The sequence below is a fragment of the Paramormyrops kingsleyae genome, chromosome 8, assembly GCF_048594095.1.
Source record: "Paramormyrops kingsleyae isolate MSU_618 chromosome 8, PKINGS_0.4, whole genome shotgun sequence".
In the NCBI taxonomy this organism is placed as follows: domain Eukaryota; kingdom Metazoa; phylum Chordata; class Actinopteri; order Osteoglossiformes; family Mormyridae; genus Paramormyrops; species Paramormyrops kingsleyae.
This window is the reverse complement of record NC_132804.1, coordinates 14734531-14753772: the sequence shown is the minus strand read 5'-3', so window position 1 is coordinate 14753772 and position 19242 is coordinate 14734531. Positions and strand designations below refer to the sequence as shown.

Below are 19242 nucleotides of genomic sequence, written 5' to 3'. Positions count from 1 at the left end.
TAGCCTGGTGATATTCGAAGAGGATATTTCCTGGCCGTGACTAACACAAAGGTAGGCTATTACCAGAAAAGTGCGCTTTAAGATAAAAATGATTTTTCTGTCATATTGTTTTGACAGACGGAGACAATGTAGGCTATATATAGGCTACATACTTTTGATGCAGCAATTGTAGGAGTGAATGCATAAAAATTGATAGAAAACTGGATATAGATCATAATACCCTTATGGCTCCACTACCTTCGTAATCATCACTTACTAGAATTGCAGGTAGTCGGTTTTATGGGCCATATATTACACATAAGTATATTTCTCATTAAAGCCCTACTTAATTCTATCAGTTTGTGATAAGTATAATTCAGTTATGTGATTAAATCTTAAACGCTTGAAAGCGTTCCTTTCAAAAATCAGAAAACATTCACGACAAGAGATACACATTATGCCATGAGTTATCTGGCTGAAAAGGAGCGCGCAGGGAAAAAAGGGGAAAAAGAAAACGAACAAGGACGAGCACTTGATTCCTCCAGCTCAGCTGAAGTTTCGGGCACAGTTATTCACTCGTCTTTCCAGACTCGTGAGGTTTCTGTCTTTGTGTGATCTGGAGCCAAGGAAAAAAATACTGTAAACGGAGGAGTACCAACCAGCGACCGATCAATCATCCCCCCTCCTCTTTCATCATGTGTTTAAAGTTTCTTCCGTATTGCCAATGCGTATCAATAATCCGTATTTCCGAGGATTGGGAAAAGAACACACTGGCGATACTAAGAAAAGAGTAAAACCAAATACAGAAAATATATGACCTTTGTCATCTTTTGAGGAAAAGAATTAACTGGACCGGAGAGTCGTACGAAAAGCAGCCAGGTATGTGCAGTTATGAGCCGAAAGCGGCTTGCGATGCGTGAGCTACGGCGGCTCAGCTGTTAGTAACGATCAGCTGCCTTATTATTTAAGATAACGTTAGCTTAAGAAAGACGGGGTTTCTCGAGTTTTGCATCTGTTCCAATTTAAATTCCCTATAAGGTTTGTTAGGCTATATTATTACTGTACCGAGGCGGCGCATTACACGTCCGCAGTACTATTATGTAAGGCAGTTGAATAAGGCAGAATATAAAGTAAGTTATATTTTATCTAACATGGCATAATCTTTTTCATTTTTAATTTAAAACCTAGGTCTAAACAATCGCAGCCATGGACATCCCTCGTGGGCCAGCAGATTTCGGAGAACCGGGAAGAATACAACTGTTTAACGGGTCTGCTTTTCCGACGAATTATACCGCTTATAACCAGACGGACGGCTTGCTGCCCACCAGTGTCAAGATAACCATTGTTGTCGTGTACATGGTCGTCTGCGTGGTAGGACTCGTGGGAAACTGTCTGGTCATGTACGTAAACCTCAGGTAAGCGGCAGCCTGTTTCTCTCCGAGTTGTGAATCTGATACGTTTACCATGCATTATGTTGGCCTGAGTATACAAAGGTATTTGTGACATTGATCGCAAAGAAAAAAGGATATAGAATAGTCTATGCTAAAGTTAGAAGTAGCCCAATAATAGTATACTGAAAATCTTTAACATTCCGTCCCGAAATTGTAACTTTGTGCGTTTGTTATTTTCGTGAGGTGCAATTTACAGGTTTCTTGGTTACTGGAGGAAGTACAGTCAATATCAGTCCAGGGGAAAGATTTAGGATCTGTGTTTGAGACAACAGGCTTCAAATATCTGATAAACCTTTCAGGTGTAGGCTACTACCCAGATGATCCGTAAAACATTCAGCTCTGTATATAAACAAAATTTAAATCATTTAAAATAGCCGTCTTTAATTCAATAAACACTCAAATCAGAACTATAAGTATTTCTTATGAGGTCTGAGTGACTAAGATGTCATCATTATTTGTGTTTTCTTGTGTTTTTTAGTTTTTTTTTTTACTATAAATAAACTAAATTAGTTTGAACCCAACTGACATCACACACAAAAAATAATTTTATATAGGCCTATAGCCAACTGATAAATGAGCCATCAAGTATGTTTTTCTGGAGATTGAGCAATTTTCTTTTTTGTGTTAAACATGGGCCACAAAAGATTAATTTGTACAATCTTAGAGTTGTTCTTTTAAAACCTTTTCTGGGGAAAAGGTTTTAAAATTTTCAGTGAGGTACCATTTACCTGCTGTCTGTGACATCTGAGACCTGCAGAGATTCATATTTAAATGCTCATCTCTCAAGACTGGGAAATCAGGTTTTGAAGAGTTTTCTGCCTTCTGCCTAGTTTGAGTTGCTCACATGTCCTAACTTTAAATCAGCAGTAAGTGTGCTGTAACATCAACAAGCTGTTTTCTCACTCAAGAAACTGAAACATGATGGATTGTGGATAAGCTGGACTCCCACGTGAACCAGAATTTGTACATTCTATGTGGTGCTGGGCTTTACTCAGTCACCACTCAGATATAGTTTTTCAAAGGTGTGACCTGTTTCCTTAATCCCACCTACTCACCTGGAAAAGATGTCCATTCATTGACTGTTTAGACCCCCATTAAACAAAATAACACTTGGCATTTAGATATTATGTGGCAGATCTCTAATACAAATAAGACTGTTTTAGTGTATTATCTGTGAGAAAAGTCTGTCTGATTATGGAAGTTATGTGGGTGGTGTTTGCTTCAGCACGTTAGGGAGCTGTGCCTGTAATTGGAAGGTCAGTGGTTCAAATCCAATGGCCAGTAGTGGTTTTGGTGTTGGGCAACTGAACAAGGCCCTTGACCCCAATTATTCAAGGGATTGGCTGGCCCTGATTTCTCAATTGTGCATCACTCAATAACTAAAAGTACATGTATTTAAAAGTCGCATATGTAAAAATCTTAGTAAAATTCTAGCAGCGAAATGGAATTAGGTGGTCAGTGTTGACACACCACAGCATGCAACAACGAAATGTGTCCTCTGCATTTAACCCATATGTGACATCATGACATAGCAGGGGGCAGCTAATTCAGCGCCCGGGGAGCAGTGCTTGGGGGCGGTACCTTGCTCAGGGTACTTCAGCAGTGCCTTGCTGGCCGGGGACTCGAACCAGCAATCATTCAATTATAAGTGCATTTCCATAACCATTAAGTCACCACTACCCAGAAAAATTGACGAGGCTGGTCCAAGACCAGCTTCAAACCCACGACTGGAGGATACCAATCTCAGAGCTGCACACTCAACCCACCAAGCTAAGCAGAGGGCCTGAATATTGCAGCAACCAGCTTTAATACAGTACCTTATTGGATATTGCTGTATGCAGTATTGATTGTGCTGATATTCATATGTTTATAGGGCAACATATGTGTGACTTTTGATAAAATCAAAATCAGTTCATCACTTTTTTTTTGTAAGAACACAGTCTGTGGTTGGGCTGAATCACCAAAACTGCATCAGTTGAACAAAACAGAATGCAAAAATCTGGACTGCATGCAAAGGCTTTTGCTGCCCTCAGCATGCTGTTCATCTTCAAGCACACGGTGATCAATATTTTTAATCACAGAGTCCTCCATCTTCATCTCAAACAAGGTCCTAGATTTACTGCATTGTGCAAGAAATAGCTATCAAATTTGTGCATCTCAAGCTGGAAGCAGACTCAGGGCCATCATGTCTGATGGTTCTCAGTCAACCAACATGACGTTCCAAATGACTGCAAAAAGTACATCATGACAAATGTAGTATATATTTATTAAATTCATAAATGGCTTGTAACCTTATATTTGACCATATATGCAATATATGCAAATGCTCTGGATTGTTTTTTGTTTTTTTTTCTAAACATTGACTCATCCAAACCAAAAAGGCACAAATAAGCAAACAAAAATGATCAAATCACTTGGCAAGGAACTGGAGATCACTAGGTGGTTAGTATGCAGCTGATTACTAGTCTGCTGTGGCAGGTTAGTAACACTTGCAATAAACATTATAACCTGTTATAGCTGTTATTCCATCACTAAAGTATGTGTTACACACTTGGCCAGTAAAGTTCGATTCAGATTCAGAAAATACATTTATTAGCCAGTGCGACTGGGTCATACCTCCAAATAGGAGAGGTGGAGTGAACTTTATTTTCATTCCATCTGTGTACAAGTACAGCATATAGTGGAATGAAACATATCCCAGCGGGACTGCAGTGCAACATAAATACAAGGGAGACTGTACACAAGAGTACACATAGAGTACACATAGAGTACACATAGTGCAATAACAGGTGTGTTACAACATGGTAAACAAACAGTATAAGTATGAATTAATTTGATGCATGAAAATAAAACTGAAGTCAATTGTCATAGGCAGTGCAATATAAAATAAGGTGTAGAAGGATGCCTGTAGATGCATGTAAGGATGAGTCTGGTAACGTGGCTTTTGCAGGGGGGGACTTAAAGTTATGTTGATTCAGTTAGGATGGGAGGCAGCTGACAGCTGGGTGTCGGTGAACCTAGCAGCCGGGGGGAGAGAGAGCGCACTGATGCAGATTCTGGTGGACCTGATCCGGATGCTGCAATAAGTGTGGGCTGGTCTGCAGGAAATCACCTGTAATGTGTCACAAATATAGCTGCAATTGTACACATTAAGGATCCAACTGAAAATGACAAAACATGCACTCTAGTGCAACATCGGCATACCTGCCTACTTAGGATAATTGCATTAATTTGTAATAAATGTAAAATAATGTAATTCAATATCATGTAATTCAACTTCAATATCATGTAATTATCATGGGCATTTACACACACACACACACACACACACCTCAAAGTAATAATTGTATAGTATACTACACTGAAGATGTTCTTATTCTGTTTCTTTCTCTTTAGTATTAGGTCCTTTTACACTGCGTTGTCCAGATCCCCAAACACTGCCCTTGATATCTTGGACTTAATATAGTACAATATAGTATGCATGAAACACATGTCAGCTTTTAAACACATGTTCGTTACCCTGGAGAATTATCAAGGTTGCAATGTCATCTGAGGTAGGCTTGCTAACCAGCAATCTGACAACAAGATATTTTAGTGGTACAGCTAGGAATTTGCTTGTCACATCAGCCATTTTCCAACCACTTTTCTTGAGCAGTAGCACAGAGGAGCCTGCAGTCTGTGCTGGGCGGCATAGGACACGAGGCAGCAGTACATTCTGGATGGGATGCCAGGCCATGACAGACCTCAGACACCCACCCATTCGTACACTAGTGCTGATTTAGAGACACCAGTTATTCTAACCCCTGCAATGTCTGCAGGATAGTTGCATGACATGGGGGAAATGTGCGAACTCCAAACACCAAGAGGAGGAGGGGTTCAAACTCTAAATCCTGGAGGTGCGTGGTCACCGTGCTGCCCCTGAAATCCATTATTATGTTTTTAATTGTAGCACATATAAACTATATTGCAAACTTTGCTTAGGTCACAATGTGATAGATTACAAGCTGAATGCAGTAAGCATTAATGGCCATGGCTTCTGCCCTACTATGGAAATGTTATGAGATGGCATTCATATTTCAGTTATCATGCTAAGTAAGAATAGGCACTTTCATACTGAAGTTCTGGAACCTGGTCACTGTTTACAAGTTCCTGGGCTGTTTGGACCTGAGACTTTTGTAGCTCCTGGCCACTTTCGTGTGTGGCTTTCATACCACACAACTGGAACCTTTATGGTAAATAAGCATGGGAGAAGCAAAAAGGTCGTAGGTTAGCAGTTCGATCCTTCGTTTTCCACAGAATAACGATGTAACATTATCCCGCTAATAAGTGCTGACAGTTTTAACTGCCGGCACCGGCGATGCTAGACAAAAGTATATTGGTTATCGATAAGATTTTCCAATGCAGAAATATAGAGACGCAAGAGAAAATTATTCTTTGATGCATTAAATGTAATTGAGGCATAAAATAATTCCATTTGCTCCATTTTTGTTTCGTTACTTCTACTTCTTTTCTGTGTACCACCTCATAACTTCAGCACTGGTGCTTCCATTCAGCAAGTTATCATTGTAAGCACCATCCTAGTAGTTAGTGTTCAAATGAGAAGTGCCTAGTCTATGTTCTAACTCAGGGGCTGCATCCTTCGAAGGACGTGGTCTCTAAAGGTGTAGTTTTCGTAGGCTGCATTCTTTAAAGGTTGAACAGAAAGCGTTGCCAAATGGGATGATCTGGCCTACGGATAATTTCCTACTTGTGTCATCAGCTGCTCCCGCCCTTACTCTTGAGTCACGAAGCGTCGCTCCTATTACCTATCCAGGACAACCCCACTTTGCTTTTGCACAATGAATCTTGTTATAGGCTGGGCGTCGAAGGATCCATTGGGTAGGTCCTTTGCAACTTGGAAAAAGAAGGACACAATTCTAGACCACATTTAAAGGAGCCTTCGAAGTGGGAGAGCCTTGTCCACATCACTGTGATGTGATTGGTCTTGGAATACAGCCTTAGAAGGATGCAGCCGCTGAAATAGATAACTAAAGTTGGGGGAGAATCTGCAAGCAGCGTACATAAGATCAGTCTTGGAGAGGCTAGAAGCATGAAATTGGGGGTAAGACTTGTGAACTGGAGGGAGAAAATTAAGAGAAAAGTTGAGTGTCATCAGTGTAACAGTAATAGGAAAGCAATAGATAGATATTACATTTTTGATGTCTTCAACAGATTAAATATAGGGAGGAGAAAAATGATCTTATAGTTCTCAAAGGTGGCCTCCAGTTGGTTATTGGGTTTTAATTCCAGGTGATAGAAAAGGTCAATAAAGATCATGTTGCATCTTCCAGGGAGCTCACATCTTGCAGGGTGCCCAGAAGGATATCATTTTGTCAAGAAAAACTATTTAGAGGATTTATGTAGGTAAGAGGTAGATGTGCACCGGTCCCACTTTTCCAGTGCCGATACGAGCCCGATACCTGAACAGAGGGTATCGGCTGGTATGAGTTGATCCAATACCATAGCTCTTTTTTGAACTAGTAAATACAAATGAAAAAAATATTTATCAAAAAGCTTTGTTAATTAGGCTACTAGAAACATACATAACGCACTGTTCCACCTTGTTTGTACATCTTGTTTTAAGTGTTTTTGAGGCATTTTGCGCTTCAATTTGAATATCTTCCAACTGAAGATACGCAAGAAGCAAATACTTAAAATGTCCCACAATCATATCATATCAATCATATCAAAATATAATTACTATTACAACATTACATATGCTTTATAATCTTTTATTAACATCGGTATTGCATTTTGCAGTAGGTATTCATAGGAAGCGTTATGGGATACTAATGTGATTTTAAGATAAGGCTAATGTGTCATGTAGCGCAATGTGAAGAGCTGGGCTAAGGCTAGTGTGACAGGGGCCTTTAGAGATCCACTGCTAAAGATGCTAATGTTAGCGGGCGCGGCCTGCAGCTCAGAGCTAGAATTTAGCACTGATGAGCACTTTCATTAAGAAGGAATTCCCAGAATGATAAATATATTAGCCTCCAAATGGTACATATTCTGTATTTTCGTTAAATATTGAATATATAATCGCTGTTAACATGAATGCTTAAGGCTCGTGGATACATTAAACGATGCTCATTGACACATGAAATAATCATGGTCTCTTTCCTCGTCTTGAGTCCGTTTTTAGAATCTATTAGCGAAGAGTAACTCAGAAAACAGTGCTAATCTCCCACCGCATTAAATTAGATTACTCTTGTAGTTTTGTTCTTGTGTTGGTCTTTGAGTATACATATTTTAATAGTGATTCGGGTTCTGTGCCCACGAGAGCAGGCAGACGCCTTATTTGAATAACAGTACAATAACTTGTCAACCCTGGGACCAAATCAATCACAGACATCTGCATGCCTCAGCCATTTTGTTTGTGTTTTGCATGCTGGTATCAGATATGTATTATTTCGGTTGTCATAGGCTGCAGTCTTTATGATGCTGCTATTGGTGATGTATTTTGGTACACACCTGACAGTTAATTAGTGGTGATTATGATGATGATGATGATCAGGTTAACAAGATGGACAGTATATTTCTGTCCAATTATATTATTACAGTTCTGGCTCAGAGCTGCTTGTGTTGTTGTGGTGCATTAGTATTAGTAATATACAGCAGGTTAATCTAATTCAGTTTCTTATAAAACGATATTCAGTTGACTATGAAGCTATAAACAGACTTCCAGGGCTCATTTCAGTGAGGGACTGCTATGTTTGGCTCTTGACTGCGATGGTGATGGAAATGCTTAACATTTTGCATTCTTTGGTGTGGTTGAATTTGGCAAAAATGAACCACCTTTCATACATGGGACTGTAAGACTTCTACTAGCAAAGTCACCCATGTCCAGAAGAATTGTATTACCATTCAATGTCAAATTCTATTCAGACGTGTCCTGCCTTTCAAACATAATGCATCCAGAATTCGACCTGCCTCTAATCTCGGTGATAAGAAGCAGGGTGGGTGACCTTGGCCCCTGTGGAACAGGTTCTTTGACTTTTAAAATAATGCAGAATTAATAATAGTGGACCCTGTGTCATGCCCAGTGGGGCGGGGCCATCCAATTAGCCCCGCCCCATTGCTCCCATCCTGCGTGCCCACCTGTTCTACCCTATGCTTCTCGACCTGCAGCCTGCCATCCAATCAGCTGCCCTAAGGTACTCTTGTTACCCATTTCCTAGTGGGTTCTCTCCAGTGGTCTCTGGGACCATAAAGCAGAAAACCAGCGATTGTGGATGCGTCACTTGGTTGAGCAGTGCCTGTTTTGATATGTTTATTGGAGTGTCAATAAATGTATTTTAACTGGAATTATGCGCTGCGAGAGTGTTTGAATGTGACATTTCACATATTTGTTTCTGTCAGTCAGAAAACAGGAATGCCTGTTTTGACCAGAACAAGTGGACCCAAGTTTGATCTGGAGTTTACATCTAATTCAGTCTAGGCTCAGATTCCGGTAGTACAGCCATGAAAGGGGGAATACACAGGATATTTCCTCTCCATTAACCATCGCTCCCCTTTCCGTCATTTCAGAAACTCTCAGATCCCTGTGAATAATTCAGGCGGGGCAGTTAATATTTCAGAAGTGTGGGCATGTCCAGAATGAAGAGGAACGCTGGTAGCAGACCTACCACATGCACTGGGAAGCATCCTTGGGCCTTAAGCAGTTTGCTTGCCTCCACGACATCCCTTCCTGTCCGGCCCCCTTTCCAAGCCCACAGATGCTCTGTGTTCAATCATGCAGAAGTGGGGTTGTGTACCTCCATGGAAACACTGCACCCATAGCACTTGGGTCTCGCTTAAATTACGGCCCCATTAATGAAGAAATTGCATCTAAGGAGGGATTGAAGTCTGCGGGTCCCCTTGGTGAAGCATGTTCTAAAATGAATTAATTGGCTATATTTTTACTGAATTAAACAACCATCCAAAGACCTTCTGTGAGCACAGTGTGTGTGTGTATATATAATTAGGCCCTGCCTGGCCAGCAGGTGTCGCTGGTCACCCCTTTCATACTGATGAGTCCTTCGTGATTATTACCCTCACCTGTGTCTTGTTGTTCCCAGCCCTAGTGTTTTGTTAATTGTAATTGGACCACACCTGTCCCTCGTCTTGCCCTCATTATCCGTGTATATACAGTATGTGCCTGTCCTTGCCCTTTTTCCTCAGTTGATCATTGTGTGTTTGCACCTGTGGTTGCTGCCACTGCTGCCCTGCTTTAGTTGTTCCTGAATTGCTCCCTGCTTTAGTTTTTCTCATTTACCTGCTTTGTTTTGTCCCCTTGTGGTCCTTTTGTTTCTTGTCTTTTTTAAGTTTAATAAAGTCCCTTGTCTGTTGGAGCCGCAACTTCTGTTCCATGCCCGTCTGCAACCCAAATCTATGTGATGAGCATATACGGTATTATATTATATTATACAGAACATACACTGCCTGGCCAAGAAAAGTCGCACAGTTTAATATTTTGTTGGGCCGCCTTTAACTTTGATTGAGGTGCACATTCGTTAATGCATTCACTGTGCATAATTTCAATGTGCTTATTTGGCATCTCAACATTTTTTTTCATCCAGATTTGCATTAATTTCTTGTCAAGATCTTGTATTGATGATAGGTGAGTTGAACCACTCCGTAAAGTCTTCTTCAGCACATCTCAATAACTTTCAGTGGGGTTAAGGTCAAAACTCTGTGCTGCCCAATTCACGTGTGAAAATGATTCCTTGCGCTCCCTAAACCTCTCTTTAACAGTTGAGCCCTATGAATCTTGGCGTTATCATCCCGGAATATGTCCATGCCTTTAGGTAATAAAACAATCCATTGATGGGTTAATCTGGCCATTTAGTATATTCAGGTACTCAGCTGACTTCACCTTATTGCTGCATAACGTTGCTAAGCTTTAATAAGGATGCTATCATTGGCTTTTAAGTACCTGCTGATTTAAATTCAAGTGGTGACCTTTTTTTTGGCCAGGCAGTGTATAACTGAATTTATGGTATTTTCAATAATTTCAGTTCATTTAATCAAAATCCTTTCAGCGTTCATGCTAAGATTATTCCTAACATATGCTACTAGAATGTGCAAGGAGTAATTCACTTGTTAAATGTGTGCTGTAAGTCACGTCAAGACATTAGGTGCTTCCTAATTCAAAGTATGTTGCTAAGGTGGTTACCAAGCAATTAGCAGGGCTCTCTGGCCAATACATCAGCTGCAACTTCTCAGTCAATGGGGGGAAGAATATTGGATTTTCACAAATTGGGTGGAAATGAAGTCCGGTAATTACCATTGTGTTTGGGGCTCTAACGAGGCTTTAACTGACCTCACAGCCACTGTTTTTAGACATTTCTACCTTTGGCTTGGCGGACTGGATCTGACCTGAGGACTCCTGTGGTGTTATAGCATCAGTGTTTTCTACCTTCTGTTGATATCTGAGGTGCCATCATGCCAGAGGCTGGGATAGACAATAAAGAACAATTCCTCTGCAAAACATGCGTTTTTTTTTATTACAGAATATAAACTGGGCAAGTACAACATTCAGATCCAATTACAAAACATACACAATTAAAACCTGCATCATAATTACATTTGCACTTGCTTCCATATCCTACTGTATATGCATTGTGTTTATGTTAGTTTGTGTCTTTTTTATATATGCATTGTAGTTACATTTATATCTACAGGAAAAGAGAGCTTCTTACATGTACAAAGAAAAGCATGTGTACGGTGCTTGATTCCCCCTTCAGTGCTTATAAGAAAATAATAGCCTAACGTTGTTTGGACGGGTCTTTATCAGATGACCCAGGTGGAGATCTATACTCAAATACTCTTTGCTGGCTGTTTAGCAATTTATTTCTGTAATTTTGCAGAGACCATCAGACTGGGGCAGAGTGTGTATACTTAGTCTCAGTGAAAGAGAGAGAGAGAAATCATTAACCAATATCCACCCTTCCATTGATCTTCCTTAAATGCGTATTCAGTTCAGGGCTGTGGTTACCCTGGCTCCTATCCCAACACAATATGGATAATTTAAAGTCACTGATTCACCTGGCTGTATATTTTGACCTGGGGAGGAAACCAGAGCCCTCAGAAGAATCCCAAATGCAAAGAGAAAATCACCACATAGAGCCAAGTGCATGATTTATACCCACAATCCTGCGGGTATGAGCCTATTGGGCTCAGCCTCCATGAGTGAACAAAACAGTTTGGTCATATGCATGATTGTAGATTTACATCTAAATGAATCGCACGTAAACAATGAATAACAAATCCGAAATCATTTATGTATCTGTAACTTGATGGGTAGTGTACTGTGACATTTAGACATTTAGAGATTCACACATTCATTTTGCAATGCGTTTGTCGCATGTATTTTATAAGAGCAGTTTAGATAGTTTGTAGCTGCTAATGTGCAATTGTAGGTGGGTAGGTAAGTTTGAGGTAACTTCTGCTTTCAGGCCGTCCCCCTGACTTCTCTGAAACTGTCTGTTTGGATTATGCTCATCAGAACTTGACGACAGTGAGATTTTTAATTTTTTTTTTGTCAAAACCCAATTGCCTCTCGCAACGTATCTTTCCCCATGTACTGTAACAAGTGATTCGTAAATGTAGTTCTGAAGTTTTAAATGGATAAACTGTAATTTATAATCGCAACCTAAACATCGTAAAGTTGTAAATTAGGGCTGGTGATTGTAAAATGAGGATTATACTCCTGCAATTTAAGTGGCAGGTACAGGCACACATGTGCAACTCTGAATATGGATTTGTGTTTCATAAGATTTACAACTTTAGATATACATTTATCTCTATTCCACCGTGTACCATTTTTATCTCTATACCCATGTTCCACCATGTACCATTTTTACCTCTATACCCATGTTCCACCGTGTACCATTTTTATCTCTATACCCATGTTCCACCATATACCATTTTTACCTCTATACCCATGTTCCACCATGTACCATTTTTATCTCTATACCCATGTCCCACCGTGTACCATTTTTATCTCTATACCCATGTTCCACCGTGTACCATTTTTATCTCTATACCCATGTTCCACCATGTACCATTTTTACCTCTATACCCATGTTCCACCGTGTACCATTTTTATCTCTATACCCATGTTCCACCATATACCATTTTTACCTCTATACCCATGTTCCACCGTGTACCATTTTTATCTCTATACCCATGTCCCACCGTGTACCATTTTTATCTCTATACCCATGTTCCACCGTGTACCATTTTTATCTCTATACCCATGTTCCACCGTGTACCATTTTTATCAATATACCCATGTTCCACCGTGTACCATTTTTATCTCTATACCCATGTTCCACCGTGTACCATTCTCCCGTCACTAGTCTTACAGTCACAGCATGAAAAGCGGTGTATCCAGGACAAAGTAAAACAATCATGAAACCTGCTGTTTGGTGGAGGTGACTGGATACCAGCAGAACTATTGCTATTCGGACCGGCAAACACCCACAATCGTCCGAATACAGCTGTTAGACGGAGGTTTTCAGGTAGCTGCCTGACTGCAGTCCTTAGCTGTTGGCTCGGCCTTTCAAATGCTAAGCACTGTGGTGCAGGGCCCCCAGACCTGGTACATATCCAGGAGAATCCAGGACTGTTTAAGAGGACAGCTAACTGCCAGATACGAATGATTATCTCTGGAGTATCAGGGAGTATACAGGAGAATTCCAGTGTGTATACATCTCTTTTCACGCATTGAGTGATAAATCTTTCGTCCTTGGATGTTACCCATATAAGACATCAATAGCACACCCCGCAGGAACATTTGCACTGGCGCTGGTTTAGACGGTGTAGTGTCATGGTCACCAGACGAATTAAACCCGTCTGGCAGGAGGCATTCTTGCTGTGCTATAAGCCCACTTAGCAGGAATTCTTTATCCAAAATGAGTCACGCAGCTTCCCACCCATGTAGAAAAGTCAAACATTCGATATGTGCACACCTGGTGACTGTGGGCAATTTAACTCATTTTATATGATGGGTGTTTTATAGTTCAATGTGCAACGAGGGCATACCGGCTGCTTGCAACAGTGCAATTCTGCAATGGAACATCCATCCATGCATCAGTACATCCATTCCTGAATTGTGTATCTGACTGAGTACATTGTATTTCCATTGTATATTAGCATTACCACTAACTATGTTAAGTAATACTATAGCTGTGCTTCTTTAAGTGACTCATTTTTGGTCCATTGAATGTATTTCATTTACATCACAGTGAACTGTAGTCTGAAGTATAGAGGAGTTATAAAAATAGTTAGAAAACATGTTATTGTGCCACAGTTTGGAATAAATATGATTATTTAGCCACTGATCAAAGTGAAAATATAAATATTCTATGAATATAAAAGACATTGATAAAACACCACTAAGCTTTCTAGGTAGGGAGGTCAACGAGTTTTCCATTTAGAGTTTCATAATTATTTGAATGAAGTCCATGTCCATGATTAAAGCATTTAGCATGAGGTCTGTATAAATGCATGTTTTTCTGGAAGGTTCTAGTGTGAGTGAGTACATTGTCATATGTCTGCGAAGTGCTCGCTTTTATCCTAAGTGACCTGCATGTTACAGTAACATTATTCAGATGCAGCGAATGTTATACGATAAAATGGTATCAGTTGTAAACCGAAGTGCAGCATCGGAGGATGCAGTGTCCTGTCAGGGTAAGAGATACGGTGACAAAAGCCAAGACCCACAGAGCTGCACACGATTAAAATGGTGAATTAATGTCTGTGATCGTTTTACGACTATGGTGTCAAATCAGACTCACCACAAACCACATTTAAATTTATTTACCTGAAATTGAATGTGTTAACCTGAACCTGAAGACCTCCTGCCTTGTTTCAGTACCAAAGAAGCCTCATCCATCTTCCCTTAATGACTTAGAAAGTCCTCGATAGACTGGTGCTGGACCATCTCAGACATCAGGTAGCTCCTCTCTGGACCCACTGCAGTTTGTGTACTGCCCTGAGGTTGAAGTTAAAGGTGTCATCATCTACCTGCTTCAGTGTGCCCACTCTCAACTGGACAAAGCTGGTAGCACTGTGAGGATCATGTTTTTTGATTGCTCCAGTGCCTTTAACACGATCCAGCCTATACTGCTGTGTGAGAAGCTCCAAGTGATGAAGGCAGATGCCTCAACAACCTCCTGGATTATTGACTACCTGATGGACAGACCACAGTTTGTATGGCTGAGTGGATGTGTGTCTGAGCAGGAGGTTAGTAGAGCAGTGCAGGGCACTGTACTCTCACCTTTCCTCTTCACCCTGTATACCTCTGACTTCCAGTGCAACTTGAAGTCCAGTCATCTGCAGAAATTTTCTTATGACTCTGCAGTTGTATGGTGTATCTGTGATGGACAGGAGATTGAGTACAGGGAACTGGTGGATCACATCATGGCATGGTGTGGGAACAACTGCCTCCTCTTAAATGCAATCAAGACAAAGGAGATAGCTGTGGATTTTAGAAGGTCTAGGACTAAGCAGAACACAATTTATATCCTGGAAGAGGTAGTGGAGGGGAGAGAATGCTACAGATACCTGGGCATTCAGCTGGACAACAGACTGTTCTGGAAATGCAACACTGAGGCTGTCTATAGGAAGGGACAGAGTAGACTCTACTTCTTGAGGAAGCTTAGGTCCTTCAATACGCGTGGCAAGATGTTGCATGTCTTCTACCAGTCTGTCATGGCAAGTGCAATTTTCTTTGCAGCCATCTGTTGGGGCAACGGAAGGCTGGCCCTGTGCTAGGGACTGCTCTGGAAACCCTGGAGTTGGTTGTGGAAAGAAGGATGTTGCACAAGCTGCTCAATATTATGGACAATACTACCCACCCTCTACACAACCTACTGGTCATTACAGGAGGTCATTACTGCCCGTGGCAATAACCATCTACAACAGGGGTGCCCAAACAGTCGATAGCGATGGAGTAATTCTCACTCGATCGCGAAGTGCAATTTAGCATGCAAACATGTCAGAAGCCAGAAGATCAAAAACGTATCATTTTCATTCAGAGTGGGAAGAGGTTATTAGAGATTATTTTTTTGTTTACTCAAATTCGAAGTCCATATGTCTTATATGCAATGCGAGCGTGGCTTTACCGAAGAAGGGCAATTTGGAGCGACATTTCAAAACGATGCACAAAAGCTACGAGAGCAGGTTCCCTGCTATAACACCCATGCGCAGCTGAAAAGTGCGAGAACTGAGAAGTCAGTTAGCAGCACAGTGGTCAATTTTTACCTAGCTGCATCTTCCCAGTGCCAGTGGTCCCACTAAGGTAGAGTAATACATTTATTTAAATTTTTTCAATTTGGAGAACTGTCTGGATTTGTTGTGTGCATGTTAACTATGTAGAAAGACAATAGCTAGAGTAATAATAGAGTAAAAGAGTAATAGCTATGGCTCCCTAATTGAACTGGTAGATCTTGGCACACTGGCCACTTGAAAAATAGATCTTGAGTTAAAAAAGGTTGGGCACCCCTGCTCTACAACAATGTGTTTCTATGCCAGAAGAAGAGACCTCTTTTCTAAGGGAATGCACAATGCACATTTACATTTATTTTGCACTCTAAGGTATATGTCAATTGTAAAGTTTTTAATCTAGCATAGTAATTTTTGTATATTTGTACATATACAGCTCTGGGAAAAAAATCATTTAGTTTAACTCATTTCTCAATCTATGGGTATCCTTCTGTGTAAAAAATAAATTCTTCAAACTTCAGCCTGTTTTTTTCCTGTTTCTCATTAATGAAGGGCTTCTTCCTTGGTTTAAGGGTCTTCAGTCCTGCTTCTAGGAGCCTAATATGAACTGTCCTAGCAGTGCACTTTACACCTGCACTTAATGTTTCCCATTTGTTTTGAAGGTCACTCCAATTTATGAGGCACTGCCAGATAAGTTGACAGTCAGTCATCTCTGGCATTAGAAAGTTGCTTCTGCCCTCTACCTGCCTGGTTTTTGGTTATTGCCAGTGTCTCCTGCTTCACCTTGTTCTTGTGTGCTGCTGTCTTAGAAATTCTGAGGCTGGAAACAACCTGCCGCTCAGTGTAGCCTTCTGCCAGCAGAACCAGGATTAAACTGGGATTTAATAATGCAGATTCTTAAAATATATGGAGTGGTCCCTTAATTTTTCCCAGAGATATATATCTTTGTGATTTGTAATTCTGTGTTATATCCAGCTCTATGCCTACCTCATGCCTGTGTATTTCTGTCATTCATATAAATTGATACAGCAATACAAAAATTTCCCCTTGAGGATAAATAAAGCAATTTGAATTTGAATCAAAAGCTTGAATTTCATTAAGTGAATACCAGAGCTTGAATGTAAATATGTTTACCTGAACTTGAATTCAACATTTACATTTATGGTTTTTGGCAGACGTCTTAGTGAGAGCAACTTACATAAGTGCTTAGATGTCTCATCAGTGAATACATTCTGAATTAAAGAAACTGAATTGCATTTGTTACCTGAATTTGAATTCATGATGCTTGTGTGGTAATAAAAATTCAAGTTCAGGTTAACACATTCAAATTCAGTTAAAGAAATTCAAATTCAGATTGTGGTGAGTCTGATTTGACACCACTGATGACAGGCTTCTTCCTATCAGCGATGGCATGTTGTCTGTTGGAATTGGTGCATCTTTTGTGTAGTCCACTGGCATGCAGAAACCAACCTGTTCCCAATTCGTACTGTGAAGAAGGTCTAGTTACAGCGTGGTTCCAGCCTGCTTTGGTTTTCCATTGCAGAAGGGTTGGCTCGATTATTATTATTATTGTACTGTGCACTAATTTATGCTAGCAAGTTTGTGAGAATCACCACGCTATGCAAGTATAAAATAACAAAATTAGCATTCACCTGTCCTGCCTAATATAGCAAGCAGAGGCGAATCAAGGCAACCAGGTTTATTTGGGGTCAAGCAAGGGGAAGTCGTTAGCCGTGTCCAAGCCAAAAACTGTACATCAGAAGCCAGAACGTAATCCAAGGTCATCATCAGAGAAAGGGAAGCCAAGGTCAAAAGCCAGGGGGTCAGTACGCAGATGCGGAGGATGAACACAGGGAGATCCAAGAGAGGCTTCACGGGGAGGGCGGAAGGGCAGGAGGGCAGGCAGGAGTCGCGGGAGGTTCGGGCAGGGCAAGGAAGATGGAATGTAACTGGGGAGACAACGAGGAGTTACAGCGCTCAGCATGTGCATTGCAACAATACTTCGCACTGGACTAATGCCAGTGCGTGACTTAAGCATGGTTGTGTTAATTAGCTTCTGTTGACTTCCGCTGATCTCGCGAGGTGGGCGTGACGCACTCATGTAAATTTACATTATGAATCCATTCCAAACTTTTTTAAATAGGAGGTTGGAAATCTTCAAGTTCGAAGATTTTGGGAGTGCACTACTAATAATGAATAATTATACAATATGCGCTTTTCCTTCAGTTAATCCTTGTCCAGAACACCAGTATCTCCGTGCATTTTGACCAATCAGATGGTGGCAGTTGGGTTTGGTCACGCTTTCGGCCCTGCTAGTAAGAGTGGCCATGTGAGTGTGGTTACGGCTCAGGTACGGTTCGCAGTACAAGTTGGGTATGGCTCGGTTCTTGGCGGCAGTGGAAAAGCGCTATAAGGGTGTAGCTGTGAATCCCAGCCCATTCAGGGGTGGAATGGCACAACAGAGAACACGGAGAAAAACCTCGTCACATTAGATCAATAATGGCTTGAGTGGTTCGAAAATCCAGGCCTCACAGGCGAGTAGCATAGAGGAGGCTGTGGTTGAAGAAGCACAGCTAATCTCAGCTAATTCGCTGGGGGGAGAGACTGAGTGGGAGAATATGCCTTGTGGGACATTGGCTCCGGTGCTAAGTGCTGAGAACCAGCATCACGCTACACATCATCTGCAACTCAGCTGGTTCCCTACTGTGTGGCGCAGTGATGCTACAGTAGCATCATGCTACAGGGATGGATCAGTGCTGGAGGATCCTGCTTCAGTGTGCAGGAGATCTGGGACTGTGCATCTTGCAGGGGGACCATGGTTCCAAGTACAGAGTTAAAGCCATGCTGGAAGAACATCAGAACTAAAAAGGTGGTTTCAGAATGGCGCACTCACAGCCAGGAAAAAAATGTGGCAATCAAGGATATGAAAATTGCGATTTATTCATGCTCCGCGTGCAGCCCGATGAAGCTTGTAAAAAAGAATGAAGAAAAATTGTATTGTTCAGGCTGACAATTCTGGTACCTGGCAGAAAATCTGGGGCTGTCATTTTCACCAAGGGAGCACAAATGAACTCAAGAAGATAAATGCTTAGAGAATTTGTCATTTTCTGTTTTTATTTGTGAAGGTCTGCCAAATTTTGTTTTCACATTGACAAAATAATTTTGTACTGTCACTGGAAAAAAAAATGAAAGTTAAATATATTATGATTGCATTTTATAAGAGAATATAATGAGGAAGACATTGTTATTTTCCTCTTCACTGGATTTGAAAGATGCTCTCTCTGTAGCGGTGACGGGACCTGTGCTGGTCATGACGTCACATGAGACACACGTGTTATTCCTTTCTTTATTACTTTCTCCACCCACGCCATGCAGAATCTCTATCGGCAAAGGAGACATTATTTGCATCGTGGGACAGGTGCTTAAGAGCACTGACTGTCTTTCTTTTGTCTTTCTGCATGTCCTGTTTGTTTACCCAACCTTCCCCTATTTGGTTGTGTGAATTACTCTTGACTTAATAAAGAAAAGTGTTATTGAAGATCTGCACTAATAATTTCAGAGC

At 41.0% G+C, this 19242-nt stretch overlaps 1 protein-coding gene across 2 annotated transcripts in view; it reads left to right on the top strand.

Annotated features, from left to right (window-relative positions):
• The first annotated feature begins 516 nt into the window (after positions 1-516).
• LOC111839811 (delta-type opioid receptor-like) overlaps positions 517-19242 on the top strand; it is a 29410-nt gene continuing 10684 nt past the window's right edge. Inside the window, exons 1-2 of one of the 2 annotated variants that reach the window (XM_023804051.2) lie at positions 517-858; positions 1168-1394. In XM_023804051.2, the coding sequence (XP_023659819.1) occupies positions 1186-1394 (209 nt within the window). In that variant the 5' untranslated portion in view covers positions 517-858; positions 1168-1185. Of the gene's footprint in view, positions 859-888; positions 1018-1167; positions 1395-19242 lie in introns of those variants that run through there. The other variant, XM_023804052.2, reaches the window with a different exon arrangement.